Below are 15,558 nucleotides of genomic sequence, written 5' to 3' on the forward strand. Positions count from 1 at the left end.
AAGTACTTCCTCTCTATTCTTGGTTTTCTGAGAGTTTGTGTTTATTTTTAATAAATGGAAGTTAAATTTTGACAATATTTTTTCTGATAAAAATCACATGATTTTTATTCTTAAGCCTTTGGTGAAGTATACCAATTGTTTTTCAAAAAATTAATGGAGACCAGGCACAGTAGCTCACGCCTGTAATCTCAGCACCTAGGGAGGCCAAGGCAGGCGCATCACTTGAGGTCAGGAGTTCGAGACCAGCCTGACCAACATGGTGAAGCCCCCATCTCTACCAAAATTATAAATATTAGCCGGGTGTGATGGCATACACCTGTAGTTCCAGCTACTCAGGAGAGGAAGGGGAATCACTTAAACCTGGGAGGCGGAGGTTGCAGTGAGCCAAGATCGTGCCACTGCACTCCAGCCTGGGTGACAGAGCAAGACTCTGTCCCTTCCCACACACACACAAAAATGAATGGAGCCTTCCATCAATAGAGTAAACCCTACCTGGCCATGTTGCATAATTATTTTTATATTACTGAATTTTATTTGCTAATATTTTACTAAGGATTTTTGTATCCATGTACATGAGGGATACGACTTGTAGGTTTTTTGTTTTTGTTGTTTTTAAACTGTCTGTCTCTTTTGGTATCAAAGTAATGTAGGGCTCTGACATGAATTGAGAAGCATCTGTTTTTCTTCTATTTTCTGGAAGAGACTGTAAAAAATTAATGTTAATTCTTCTTTAAACATTTGGTAGAATTCTCCAATGAGACCATTTAAGCCTGGAGATGTCTTTTAGGGGAATTTAAAAATTACACATTCAGTTTACTTAGTAGCTACAGGGCTATTCAAATTATTGTTTTAATGTTGAGTGGATTATAGTAGTTTGTGCTTCTTGAAGAATTGGTCCGTTTCATCTTAGTTGTCAAATTTATGTGTAGAGTTGTTAATAGTATTCCTTTATTATCTTTTTGGTATCTACAAATTCCATATTGATATGTCCTGTTTTATTCCTGATATTGGTTATATATGTCCCAGCCCAAACCCTTTTCTGCCAGTCTGGCTAGAGGTTTGTCAATTTTATATATCTTTTCAAAGAAACAGCTTTCGGTTTCGATGATTTTTTCTAATACTTTCTGGTTTTCAATTGCTTTTATTATTATTTCCTTCTTCTACTTGCTTTGGGCTTGTTTTGCTCTACTTTCCTTTATTTATTTATTTATATATTTATTTATTTATTTTATTTTATTTTATTTTGAGACACCCTGGGCCCAAGAGTCTACAGTTTTAAGAAATTCTTCATATAATTCTTATTCTTATTTGTATATTGATCTGCAGACTACACTATAAGATCACTGTCCTATATGATCTTTGTAGTTCCCTCTGGTTCTTATATTCTGTTTCTCTCAGGATTTAGGTCACTGAACTTTTCTTTGTTAGCTTTTATTTTAAGTCCAGAGATACAAGTGCAGGTTTGTTGCATACATAAACTTATGTCATGTGGGCTTGTTGTACAGATTATTTCATCATCCAGGTATTAAGCCTAATACCCACTGGTTGTTTTTCCTGATCCTCTCCTTCCTCCCACCTTCCATCCTTCAAAAGGCCCCAGTGTGTGATGTTTCCCTCTAAGTATCTGTGTGTTCTGATAATTTATCTCCAACTTATAAGTGAGAACATGGGGTATTTGGTTTTCTGTTCCTATATTAGTTTGCTAAAGGTAATGGGCCTCCAACTCCATCCACGTTTCTGCCAAGGACATGATCTTGTCATTTTTTATGGCTCCATAGTATTTTATGATATATACATATCACATTTTCTTTATCCAATCTATCATTGATGGGCATTTAGGTTGATTCCATGTCTTTGCTATTGTGAATAGTGCTGCAATGAACATATACATGCATGTGTCTTTATAAAAGAATGATTTGTATTCCTTTGGGCATATACCCAGTAATGGGATTGCTGGGTCAAATGGTATTTCTATTTTTAGGTCTTTGATGAATTGCCACACCATCTTCCACAATGCCTGAACTAATGTACACTCCCACCAACAGTGTATAAGCATTCCTTCTTCTCCACAGCCTCACCAGCATCTGTTATTTCTTGATTTTTTAACAATAGCCATTCTGACTAGTGGGTTATTGAACTTTTAAAGGAACCCTGTAACTTCTAGGAATCTTAATGAGCTTATCCAGCCAACTAGCAAATAGCCAACCTATTCTAGAAGGATGTGTTTTCCAAGCAGAAATTTCAGTCATTCCTGGAAATTCTTTTTAAATCCTGTTTATATCTGGCAGGACATCCTGAAACCACTCCAGGACGTCTACCTCTGTGAGAGCTATGCATGTGATTCCTTATCGACTAGAGTCTATCAGAAAAATTATTTCATTGAAATGCCTTTAACATGCTTATATTCAGTATAGAAGCAATATAAATTGTTCGTATGTTTCTTAAAATTTATACAAGAAGGCCTTTGGTTAAAAGAATTCTGTATTTTTACAAGTAGTATTTAATTTATTTATTGTTCTATTTAATGTGTTTATGCAATTCAGGTTGAACTCCAGTATAGTCATAGATAAGCACTAATCATACTAATAACTGTAAAATAATAAGCTATCACAGACTACACTAACATTACATTATAGCAAAATGTTAAGCCAAATACTAGTATCTTGCATATCAATGATCAGCATATCTGAGTTTATTTCGCAGGGAGCCTCAAAACAAATCAAAGATCTATTCGTTCCCTTATAACATCTAGAAAAGATCCAATATTAAATCTGCATGGAACATGGAACTTGCTTTAGCTACTTAAAAAATGAATAAATTAGAGGACATAATAGAATGTATTATAAGTAAATAAGTACAAAGACTTAGCCTTATCTTGATTTTTTATTCTGACTTATAAGGAAGCTAATACATATATATTTAACTTACCTCACTCATTTGGAAAGAGTAGTCTATATGCTTATTGACTTTTTCCCCTAAATTAAATAAGAAAGAGAAAAACATGTTAAATTAGCCAACTGATCAGAATATGTTCAAAAGTCTGTGTAAGGAAAAAATAGGAATTGAATGAATTAAAAAATTCAAAGAAAAAATACTAGAAGAAAAGATACAAGACTATTCAGGAGGTAAATTGTTTGAAACAGACTCCAAAAGAAGTCTTACCTAAAACTGACTGTAATAGGAAAAGCATAAAATACTGATGTGTAAAATACAATCTCAATTACTGAGAAATAAACTCAACTCTGATCAATGTGGTTATCAATCTACAACCACAGAACCACTAAGAGTAAAATACCCAACAGGGTGTCCATTCATATCTTTTAGTTCTCACCATGTGAGATTTAATATTCTCTCAGCTTATTTTCCTGAAATCAAACCAGACAGCTTGTATATAGAACACTACGAGTTTCTACACAGGCCAAAGTACTTTCCCGACATACAGATAGCTCCGTAATGGTAATGCATTTAGTCGTTTGCACTAAAATACATGTTCAAATAAGTTTATGACACTAAAAAAGTTAAATATGGAACTGAAATTCTTATTTTCTAGTGGTTCCAACTTGAAAAAGCCCTAAGATATATTTAAGTCAAAAACTTCCTATGTATTTTTTTTTTGGAGAAAATATCACAATGGGAACCACATAAAATGTTAGCACTTTAAGTTGAAGTTAGTGACTATAATTTTAGAAATAGGATAGAAAAACTAGCACATGAAACTGAACATAGAGCCCAGAATAAGACACTTTATTATATGGAAACTTGATATTGAACCATTGTAGGGGTTGACTAATGTCTCTCCTACACCCAAATTCAGGTCCATCTCAAACCTCAGACTGAAACCTAATTTAGAAATGTAGTCTTTACAGATGTAATTAGTTAATGATCTAGAAATGAAGTTATACTGGATTTAAGGTGGGCCCTAAATCCAATGATGGATGTCCACCTAAGAAAAGAAGAGGGAGCAGAGGCACAGAAGAAGGCAGTGTGAAGATAAAAGCAGAAATCAGAATGATGTGTCTACAAAGCCAAAAAACACCAAGTATTTCAGGTGCTGTAGTCTGAATGTGCTCATGGTGCAGAGCTCTTATGAATGGGATTAGAACCCTTATTAAAGAGATTCCAGAGAGCTGCCTTCCCTTTTCCATCATGTGAAGACACAGTAAGAAGATGTCGTTAATGAGCCAGGAAACAAGCCCTTACCAGACACTGAGTTCAGTACCAGGATCTTAGACTTCACAGCACCCAGAACTGTGAGAAATAAATGCTTATTCTTATAAGTAAAAAATAATAAAATAAAGCAATTGTATAAATCAAAAAAATATTTTAAAAAAATCTACCATTTGTATAGCTTTTTCACAACCCAAGTATGATAGTCCAATTCCTTTTCACAGATCACACAAATCACTCAGTTATTCTCTTAAATAATTAAGCCCATTATATACATAAATTTATACTTGACAGAAATTCAACCATTATAGGTCGGCTAGGGAATAAGGTCCAAAGTTTTCTGCAGAGGAATATTTTGAGTTTTGATCTGTACATTGGTTAAAACAAGGCTGTATGTGAAAATAAACACTGGTTTGTAAGAAAGTTTTATTTTATTTATAATTTTATTTTATTTTAAAAAGCAGATTTATGGTTCATAGCTTTGCTAGTATAAGATGGGATCATTCTTGATATAAGTTTCTTGCCTTTGGCAAACAATAAAACTCTTTAAAATTAACTAAAACCAACCAACTTCTCCAACCTCACCCTTTTGCGCTCTTAAGTCTGGCCCACTAGTCTCCTTTCAGATCCTTATACCTTCTTTCAGTTCCATTCTCCCTCTTTGAGGGGCTTTAACACACAATTATTCCTCTGTAAGGAATTCTCTCTGCTATGGATTGAATGTGTCCCCCAAAGTTTATGTGTTGGAAACAATCTGCAATGCAACCATGTTGAGAGGTAGGACCTTTAAGAGGTGATTAGGTCATGAGTGCTCTGCCTTCATAAATGAATTCGTGCTGTTATCACAGGAATAGATTTGTAATTGCAAGAATGGAATTGTTATGAAAGAAAGCTAGGCCATCTCAGGTGTGCATGCTCTCTCACCAAGTGATGCCTTCCACCATGTTATGACACAGCAAGAAGGGGCTCATCAGACATGGTCCCCAATCTTGGACTTCCCAGCTTCCAGAACATGGACCAAATAAACTTCTATTGTTTATAAATTACCCAGTCTGTAGTATTCTGTTATAACAGCACAAAAGGGAATAACACAGTCTCTCACTCCCCACCTTGCCCTGGGTAATTCTTCACATCCTTCAGATATCAGCTTCAAAGTCACTTTCTCCCCAGGGAAGTCTTCTTTCACGTATCTGGCTAGTTCAAAGCATCTGATATATCTCTACTCGATGGCACTTGTCAGGGTTTCAATTTTACACGAATATATGTGCTTTTTGATTAATATCTTTTTGTCTTCAAAAGAAGATACGTTTCTGAAAAGTGAGCACAATTTCTGACTTTGTTCTTTTAGCATACTGATCGGCAAATGAAAGATGGCTGATAAACATTTATTGAAAAATTGAATGAGCAAGCTGACAAGGGAGCCAAGTTTTTCACTGTGGCTGCAAATGAAAAGCCAAAATATAATGATAACTTGCCATGCACCAGGCACTGTGCAAAGAGGTATAACAAATATTTACATGGCATTTCCTTTGTATTACATATTATAAGTAATCTAGCAATGATTTAAAGCATGCACAAGGATGTGCATAGGTTATATGCAAATACTATGCCATTTTATATAAAGGACTTGAGCATCCTTGGATTTTGGTAACAGTGGGGTATCCTGAAACCAATGCCTGTGGACACTGAGAGACAACAGTACTAACACACGTACATAACACACTCATACAACTTCTCCTTCTAGGTGATAATTCAAATCCTATATAAGCAATTTTAAAGTACTGTCTGCCAACCCCCATCAAGATACAATTTATTTTACTTTTTGTATGCGTCAAAGTTATATATTTTATTTTTTATTTAAAGTTTTATAATAATATTAAAACCATATTTGCCTTTTTCATTCTGTTGACGTTTGCACTGATGATGCAAAAACAATGGGATAAAACTGCTGGTGCCATCATATGAATCAAGGCTATGGCACCAGACTATACTAGTAGTCATTATATTCTCCACCATCATGCACTCTCAGTACAAAAAGAAACAACAATGTAGTTTAACTTAAAAATGTCCTTGATAAACAGTAAAGCTTATGAAGTTTATAAAATCTTGACCCTGAACACACAAAATTTTTAATAATCTATAAAGAAACAGAAAGAATGCATGAAGCACTGATGCTGCATTCCAAAGTACCATGGTTGCCTCATGAAAAAGTACTTTACATTGCAAGGTAAAGTAGCCAAATTTTTCATAAAACACCATTTTAGTTGAAAGTATGATGGGAAAACATATAGAGTCATACAGACCTGACTATTTGTCAGATATTATCTCAAACATTAATGACATGAATCTATCACTTCACGGAAAACACCTGATAGTATTTATTGCCAATGATAAAATTTGAGTTGCAAATGAAATAATTTTTGTAAACTTGTGACCATCACTGTGTGCTTTACAGATTCCCAGGGCCTTCCTGATGAGATCAGTGATGACGTTAGCATTACGTTTTGGTATTTTAAAATGAAATATGTCAACATTTGGAAGATCTGTATAACTCAGTAGATAAGCAATACATGATGTTACAAAACCATGCATGAGAAAAAGACACATTTAAAGTGAAGGACAGACCAACAGATTTTAATGCAGCAGTGAAATAAAAGTTCATTTCAATGGTTTCAAATTCTACATTATATCTAACTTTAAAGAACCTATTATTCATTGAATTTGGGGGCAAATCAGAGAAGAATATCCACAATTATTCAAAAACTCTTTAAAATTATCCTCCCTTTTCAACTATAGATCTCTAAGAGGCCAGATTTTTTTCATACACTTCAACCAAAACACAACACATCACAGCAGAGTGAATGTAAATGCAGATATGAGAATACCTATATTTTATCAGGCCAGAGATCAAAGAGATTTTTTTAAAGTAGAACAATGCACTCTTATCACTAAATTTCCTTTGTTTTAGAAAATATACCTATTTTCATAAAAATATGTTAAGATAAAATAGAAGACTCCTAGGCATGAGAAATTTGAGAAGATGTCATTTAATAAAATAGGAAAGACTGTTAATGGTGGGTGACTAATATAGCAGAGGCTACAGGATACTGACAAATATCTTTCCTCTTCCTCCTCCTTCTTTGCTAATAGAACCCCAATTATAAGGTGTAGTAATGTACTCAAGCAAACAAAATATTTCCTAGCCTCCATTCCAAGAGTATGACATAAATTCAAAGCTCTCAGCTGTCATAAGTAGTATGTCTATCTCATAATGTTTGTGTAAGCACTAAATAGATAATGCATGTACTTGGCATATAGGAGGTAAACGGGTGTTATTCTTGTTGATATTGTTGTTATTATTCTATTCTACTGTTAAGCTTCAAAACTGCTGTAAATTCCTTGGGCTAAGTTTCAGAATGTCAGAATAAAATTGAAATACTCCTTTTGTATTTAGATTTTTGTGTTGCAGGATCTGCTCTTAAAATGTTTTACTCTAAGCAAAACATGAAAACTAACCAACTATAGCTATACCACTTAACTTTCTGAGTGCAGGCTTTCCCATGTAAAAGATACAAATCTAAAGAGAAATGCTTCGAAAAATATTAAACATCATACAGTATTATCATCAATGGGTTTTACCCATGATTACTGCCTAAACATATAGCTCAAAACTCAGTTGATCCTGATCCTGATCATCTCTTGTTAGATCTGTGAATGAAAAGGAGACCAATTTAGCATGGCTTTATACTGAATAGATAAAGAATAAGATTCTAAGAAATACAAGCCTTGTCTCTCAAGATATGATAGTTGACATTGACTTAGAGAGGCCTTTTTTTTTTTTTAAGGACGAAAACAGTCACTATTATGCCAAAGAACAATGCATCAAACAAAATATAGTTCCAATCACTGAACAATCAAGCAACTGCAAACCTTAAGCTAGGTTTAAAGAGTTTTACAATTCTATTTTTACAAAAAGAAAGTTGAAAAACTGCAAACACTAGCCCCTCTTTTTCCTAATTAGTTTCGTTCCATTTAACATAAAACAAGTAGGTGAAAAAATATTTTCAAGCTGCTATTAAAATTTGATGCGATGCATTTATTTGAGAATGTGGAAAAGGGACAATATGAATCCCTGAGATTACCTCCTATTATTACTAGCTCTCCTTTCATACTTTAACCTTTAAAATTACAGCTTTCTTTCTCTAGAACTAACACTGTTTACTTCCCTTTCTAACTCTTGCTTATTTTTCACATTATATCAGCCTAGACCTCCTCCTTTCAGGCCTTGCCTGAAACCTCAACTGTCCCCTGGATTGGCCTCCCACCTGCTCCCATACCACCTTGAATGCAGCCCTCTCTGGATACCTAGCTCAAATACACATCCCTCCACAAGACTGTCAGCTCCAGAGAACCAACAGGGACACATTTTGTCAACAGCATCCTTTTGTGAAACATCGGGACATTCAAGAGGATAGATTTACTTCCACACACACCATGCTCCCTCTCACCCCTGCACACTTACTGCTCGCTAGCTCTCTCACATGCATGCACCGTTGCAATTAGATGTTCACACAGACCATAGACTCAGACACTTTTACACTCCCTCATAGAGTATAAAGATGCCATAACTATGCATAATCACCAAACCTCTGTCAAAACTGAGGCCTGACTGAAGAGGCGGGATTTGAAGCCAACAACTCTGTCAGCTTCTTTCTATTCCTCCAACTTCCATTAAAATGAATGGATAGCACTATACTCTCCCTGAAGGCTAGATTCCAGGGATATGAAAGATTTGGTACCAATCACTGTGGAGAATCATCAAATACGTGCCAAAAGTAAAGCCAGCCTAAAGACTGAGTCTTGAGTTTTCACTGAAAGCACATGACTAAGAATACACACTCCAGCAAATCCACAGCCCAGAAATAGCACTTGTATTTACCAACTGGTCTTCTCAGTTTACACTCTTACTAGCAGTATAAAATAAAATATTTCTAATCAAATGTTAACATTACTAAAGACAGATGGCTTAGTTGGACACAATGCTTAACGTAGCTGTAAAGATGCAAACAACCTAATATTCAACTTTTAGTCTGCCTTTTCCAATGCTAAAGTCTCAAACTGTCTTTTCCAATACCAACTGTATCATAAATCAGCTAAAGCATGAACATTTCTTGAGGCTGTGATGAGCTATGATCACACCACTGCACTCCAGCCTGAGCAACAGAGTAAGACCTCAAAAAAAAAAAAAAAAAAAAAAAAAAGTTAAATACCAGCAACGACATTTTACTGGCAATGTTTGTTTATGTAACTAATTAAGTGCTCTATTAACTTCTGCCATTAGAATTTCATTTTTAAAATTAGAAGATAGTAGGAAATTAACCAATTGGAAATCACTGATTCCTCATGTGTTTAATTGTGAAAAAAGTAGAGAAGATGTAATAAATCTTAGATCTATTATGTCTAAAAGGCAAAATGTTACATTGTCTCTCTTACAATCAATTTTATAAATTAACTCTCATATTCAATATTTAAAGGTGATTTAGAAAGCACATACAAAATCAAGGCTTACCTATATGGGTAAATTTAGTCTGAAAAGTCTTCTTATATTTTAAAACATAGAAATGAAAGTAGCTACTAAAAATTGATGCTCTGGAACTTGAATTTTTCAGCCTTCTTCAGCCAACACTTTTGTTTTCATAACAGTGTCATTTATTTTATTTTTTATTTATTTTATTTATTTATTTATTTGAGACGGAGTCTCGCTCTGTCACCAGGCTAGAGTGTAGTGGCGCAATCTTGGCTTACTGCAACGTACGCCTCCCAGGTTCAAGGGATTCTCCCACTTCAGCCTCCCTAGTAGCTGGGACTACAGGTGCATGTCACCACACCCAGCTAATTTTTGTATTTTTAGTGGAGACGGGGTTTCACCATGTTGGCCAGGATGGTTTTGATCTCTTGACCTCGGGATCCACCCGCCTCAGCCTCCCACAGTGCTGGGATTACAGGTGTGAGCCAACACACCCAGCCAACAGTGTCATTTAACCTCAAGAGAAAATATATCTGGAAGTAGAGTTCTAAAAATCCACTGGAATGTTCATTAAAAAAAAAAAACTCTCATAACAATGATCTTTTCATATACCCTAGTGCTATGGTTTCAATATCCCTCCAAAACTCATGGTGGAATTTAACTGTCATTGTAATGGTATTAGGAGGTAGAGCCTTGAAGAGGTGATTACGTCATGAGGGCTCCATCCTCATGAATGAATTCATGCCATTCTCATGGAAGTTGGATAGTTACATTAGAATTGGGTGCCTAATGAAAGGATAAGTTTGGACACATTTATCTCTTGGTCTAATGTGCTCTCTTGACCTTCCAACATGTTAAGAGGCAGCACAAAGGTCCTTGTCAGATGCCAATACTAAGCTCTTGGACTTTCCAGACTCCAGAACCAAAAGCGAAATATTTTCTTTATAAATTACCCAGGCTGTGGTATTCCATTGCAGCAATAAAAAAAAGTGGGCTAAGATACCTAATAAGAACACAGGTCTCAATAATGGGCAGTAAAACTAAACCAGCAAAAGAACTGACATGCTAAGAAACATCTAAAAATATACGAGTCATATGAGTGGCCTGAACTATGCTGCTCCTTAGGCCCTGCTCTCATCAATGCCACACTTCCCTGCTGCTTGGCTTCTGGATCTTTGAATATACCTAGATACAGGAATTTGGGCAGAATGCAGTAATTAGTCCCAGCCATCAAATATACGGTATTCCTCATCAATATCTTTTTCTCTCACCTCCACCCTAATCAGAGGCACAATCTGGATCACATGCAAGCATAAATAGATTACAAAGGCCCTTTTTTAAAATGGGGGAGTGTGACTGGGCATTGCGGCTCACATCTGTAATCCCAGCAATTTGAGAGGCCAAGTCAGGTGGATCAGCTGAGCTGCAGAGTTCAAGACCAATTTGGTCAACAGGGTGAAACCCCATCTTCATAAAAAAAATAATAATAATTAGCTGGGGAGGTCGTGGTGCAGCACCTATAGTCCAAGATACTCCAGAGGCTGAGGTGGCAGGATCGCTTGAGCCTGGGAGTCAGAGGTTTCAGTAAGCAGAGATGATGCCCCTGCATTACAGACTGTGCAACAGAGCCAGACCCTGTCTCAAAAAATAAAATAAAATAAAAAATAAGGGGGGTATGCTTCAACTGACACCATCAAGAACATAGAATGATAACACTCAGAATGGGAGGAAATATTTGTAAATCATATATCTAATAAGGGACTTGTATTCAGAATATATAAAGAATTCTTGCAACTCAATAATGAAAAATACAACACAATTTTTGTAAACAGGCAAATGATCTGAATAGACACTTCTCCAAAAACATGAATAACTAATAAGTATATGAATATACTTGCTACATTAGTCACTAGGGAAATAGAATCAAAATCACATTGAGATACCACTTTACAACCACTAGGATGGCTATAATAAAAAAGACAATAACAAGTGTTAGTGAGGATGTACAGAAATTGGAACCCTCATACATTATTGTTGGGAAGATAACATGCAGATGCCTGGAAAACAGTTTGGCAGTTTCTTAAAATGTTCAATATAAAGCTACCACATGATCCAGCAATTCCGCTCCTAGATATATACCCGAGGAAAATAAAAACATATATTCATATGAAAACTGATATATCAATGTTCATAGCAGCATTATTCATAGAAGCAAAAAAAAGTGGAAATAACACAAATCCTACCAATTGATGAATGGATAGGTATGCTATATCTCTACAACAGAATAGTATTTGGCAATTAATAAGAATGATGCACTGACAAAAGCTGCAGTATGGATTAACTTCAAAAACATTAATCTACGAGAAAGAAGCCAGTTACAACAGACCACATGTTGTATGATTCTATTTATATGAATGGTCTTGAATAGGCAAATCTATAGAGACAATAAAGAGATTACTTGTAGGAAGTGGGGAGGATGGGAAGTGACTGCCTAAGAGGTTTCTATTTGGGGTGATGAAAGTGTTCTAAAATTAGATTATGATGATAGTTACAAAACTCTGTAAATACACGAAAAAATCCAACTTTACACGTCAAATAGGTGAATTTTACAGTATATAGATTATATCTCCATAAAGCTGCTTTAAAAAGGGAACGAGGAGAATGCAGTAACACACGGTATTTCCCGGTGCCTTTGAAGACTGAATAGTAATGATCAGATCTTTTGTCATTTTGGAAAACTGTTTCCATGTTTAAATCCAACACTAAACAAGACATGATAATAAAGTATCATTGAAGGAACTGGGGTCCTGGATATAGCAGCAAAATAGTATGTGCATTTTAAGGAAAATGCATGTATTAAAATAGGTCCACAGAATACAGGTGGTGTAAAGGCTTTGGCAAACAATGGATAAATATTTCTCAACGGAACTAAAGGGCTTAATGAAAGCTGTTTAAAAGCAACAGCAGCAGCAGCAGCAGCAGCTTTTCCAAGTGCCTATGGCTCTCAGTATCTCAAACTGATAGATTTTAGGATCTGCTACTCCTACAATTAACAAGCATCTCAAAGCATGATAAGTAACGGGCAGAGAGAGTGAGGTAATAAGACTCAAGGACCAGCTCCTTACACGTGGGATAGCTGTCTTGCACTCTATACTGCTGCTTTTTTTGGGAAAGCCTTCGTTTCCATTGGCTGGGTTCGGAGGCCCAAGCACTGCAGCGCTAGCCTAGCAGCCCTGAATTACTCGGCGGTTCCCAGGCCTGCAGGGGAGCAAGGAGGGTGTTCCGGAACCACAGGGGTCACAGGTCGCAGGTCCCTGGCGCGCAGGAGCAGCAGAGAAATCTGTGGGGCCGCACTCACCCCAGGCGGGGGACTCTGCCCCACAGTCCCGGTTTCGCGCTGGGCACGCCACGCAGCGAACCTCCCTAGGACTTAGGCCGCAGGGCCGCCAACGTCCCCCGGGGCCCCTGCGCCGCGGGTGGCGGGGTGCAGGCAGCCAGCCCGGCTCTCCCTTGACGCCTCTTGGCGCGGTCCTACCTTCCTCCGCTAACACTTCGAGGAGATCCGGGTCGCCCATCTTCGCCAGCTGGTTAATGACACTGGTGCAGGAGAGGGGCAGCTGAGACAGGCGTGGAGATCTGAGGCAGGTGCTGAATCTGACTGTGGGCCGCCGGATTTGCTGCTGCCGGACTTCTAAGGGGCTGCTCTTCCTTCTGCAGGCCTCCTTCTCCTCCTCCTCCTCCTCCTCCTCTTTCTCCTTCTCCTCCTCCTCCTCCTCCTCCTCGGACTCCACCGTCTCTGGGCGCCACAGCCAGCCGGCCTTCCTCTCCAGCGGGTACTTCCACTCGACCCGGTCCCCCACAACCTGCTTCGCGCGCTTGGCCCTGCGCTTCCCCACCCTCACCCGGTAGCGCTCCTGGGCGCTCTCCCAGTACTTCTCTAGGCACCTGTCCCTGTGCCTGCTCGGCAGCTGATCCCGCAGCCGCCACTCCTTCCGGTGCTCGTCAGGGTCCTTTCCACTCCTGCCCTCTGGCAGCTTTCCTTTCCCCTTCGCTCCGTCCCTGTTTCCACGCCTCTTTCCCCGCCTCCAGACCGCAAGACCGGCCGGCGCCCCACCCTCGGAGACCGCCATCTCCCCGCCCCCCGGCCCGGCTGGCTCCACGCTGGCCCCCTCCTCTCGGCTCAAGCCGTCCCCAGGTCCCTGCTCTGCCGCCTCCCGCACCTCCTCCGGACCCGCAGCCTCCCGTCCCTCCTCGGGACCCGCGGCCTCCGGTCTCTCCTCAGGACCCGCCGCCCCCCGGCCCTGTTGGCCGGCCTGCTCCATTCTGTACAGGCTTCGCACGTCCTTTTCCACTGGGTCCACCCACGACCAGGAATCCTGTTTCCCCAGGCTGCCGCCTCCCTCCTGTCGGAATCCTCCTCCTCCGATCCCCAAAGGGGGTCCCGATGCTCCCGCAGCCGGTTGGCCGGGTCCTCATCGATCCGCTCCTGCATGCCACTCGGAGAGAACCCCCTCCCAGTTGGGAGTTACTTTTTGTCGCGTGGGGAAAAGTCCCTCTCCCTTAAAGGAACCCCTCCCTATTTAAGGCCGGCTCATGGCTGGAGACTCTAAGGTGCCAGCAGCCCCTTTCCCCATAGCGTCTGGAGCGGGAGTATTAACTTTTCTCCTGGCCCTGCCTGCTTCCTGGGTTCCCAGCAAGATCTCCGCCCTCTACAGGTGGGGGAAGGTCATCCCTTGTGGCCTGAGTTCCAAGTCAGCCTCTGCCCCTTAAGAGTTGGATAGTGTGGGGCAAGTTTCTCTAAGTCTCAGTTTCCACATATTTAAAGGAGAATGATAATAGTACCCACCTCCTAGGGTGTTGTGAGAAGCACGGTGCACAGTCCTTGGCACAGAATGTGTTAAACATTTAGCTGCTATTAAGATTAACCCATGTTATAGTCCAGCTGGGATGACGCCTGTTATCATCTCAGCTGGACGATATCGCTTGAAAGCTCAGGAGTTCAAGACTAGCCTGGGCAACATAGGGATACCCCTGTCTGTACAAAAAATTGGAAAATAGCCGGTCATTGTGGCAGGCACCTGTGGTCCCAGCTACTCGGGAGGCTGAGGTGGGAAGATCGCTTGAGCCCAGAAGATTGAGACTACATGGAGCCACAATCATCCCACTGCACTCCAGCCTAAGTGATGGAGAGCAAGACCCTGTCTCAAAAGAAAGTAAAGAAAAGAAAAAAGAAGAAGGAGGAAGGAAGGAGAGAAAAAGAATGAAAAGAAAATTAACTCATATTACATTGATCCCTACTCCATTTCAAAGGGTTACTTTGTTTCCCCCCTCCACTTCCTGCCCACCCCAACCAGTACTTTAACCTCAAGCAGAATGAGTCGTTCTACTCCTCACAGGCCCCTCTGCATTGGTTCTGTGTTTTTGAGACCAGATCAACTGCCAACTACACAATAATTGAGAGACTAGATTCATTGTCTAATGGGGGGGGAAATAAGACTGATGATGAACTAACAGTGAGGTAGAGGTCTCAGCTGAGAGCCTTGAGTGCTGAGGAGGGAGTGACTGTATTAGTCTGTTCTCATGCTGCTAATAAAGACATACCTGAGACTGGGTAATTTATAAATGAAAGAGGTTTAATGGACTCACACTTCCACATGGCTGGGGAGGCCTCACAATCATGGCAGAATGCAAAGGAAAAGCAAAGGTGCGTCTTACATGGGGGGAAGGCAAGAGCTTGTGCAGGGGAACTCCGATTTATAAAACCATCAGATCTCCTGAGACTTATTCACTACCACTAGAATAGCATGGGGGAAACCACCCCCATTATTATCTCCACCTGGCCCTGCTCTTGACACGTGGGGATT

At 39.3% G+C, this 15,558-nt stretch overlaps 1 protein-coding gene across 5 annotated transcripts in view; it reads right to left on the reverse strand.

Moving 5' to 3' along the window:
• ANO5 (anoctamin 5) overlaps positions 1-14,342 on the reverse strand; it is a 92,047-nt gene extending 77,705 nt beyond the window's left edge. For 3 of the 5 annotated variants that reach the window (XM_054524571.2, XM_054524570.2, XM_024255406.3), the window contains exons 1-2: positions 13,230-14,342; positions 2,929-2,975 (exon numbers count right to left, since the gene is read on the reverse strand). In XM_054524571.2, the coding sequence (XP_054380546.1) occupies positions 2,929-2,975; positions 13,230-14,016 (834 nt within the window). In that variant the 5' untranslated portion in view covers positions 14,017-14,342. Of the gene's footprint in view, positions 1-2,928; positions 2,976-12,819; positions 12,919-13,229 lie in introns of those variants that run through there. The other 2 variants (XM_054524573.2, XM_054524572.2) reach the window with 1 other exon arrangement.
• Between the last annotated feature and the right edge of the window lie 1,216 nt (positions 14,343-15,558).

This window comes from Pongo abelii, chromosome 9 (genome assembly GCF_028885655.2).
Source record: "Pongo abelii isolate AG06213 chromosome 9, NHGRI_mPonAbe1-v2.0_pri, whole genome shotgun sequence".
Classification (NCBI taxonomy): Eukaryota; Metazoa; Chordata; class Mammalia; order Primates; family Hominidae; genus Pongo; species Pongo abelii.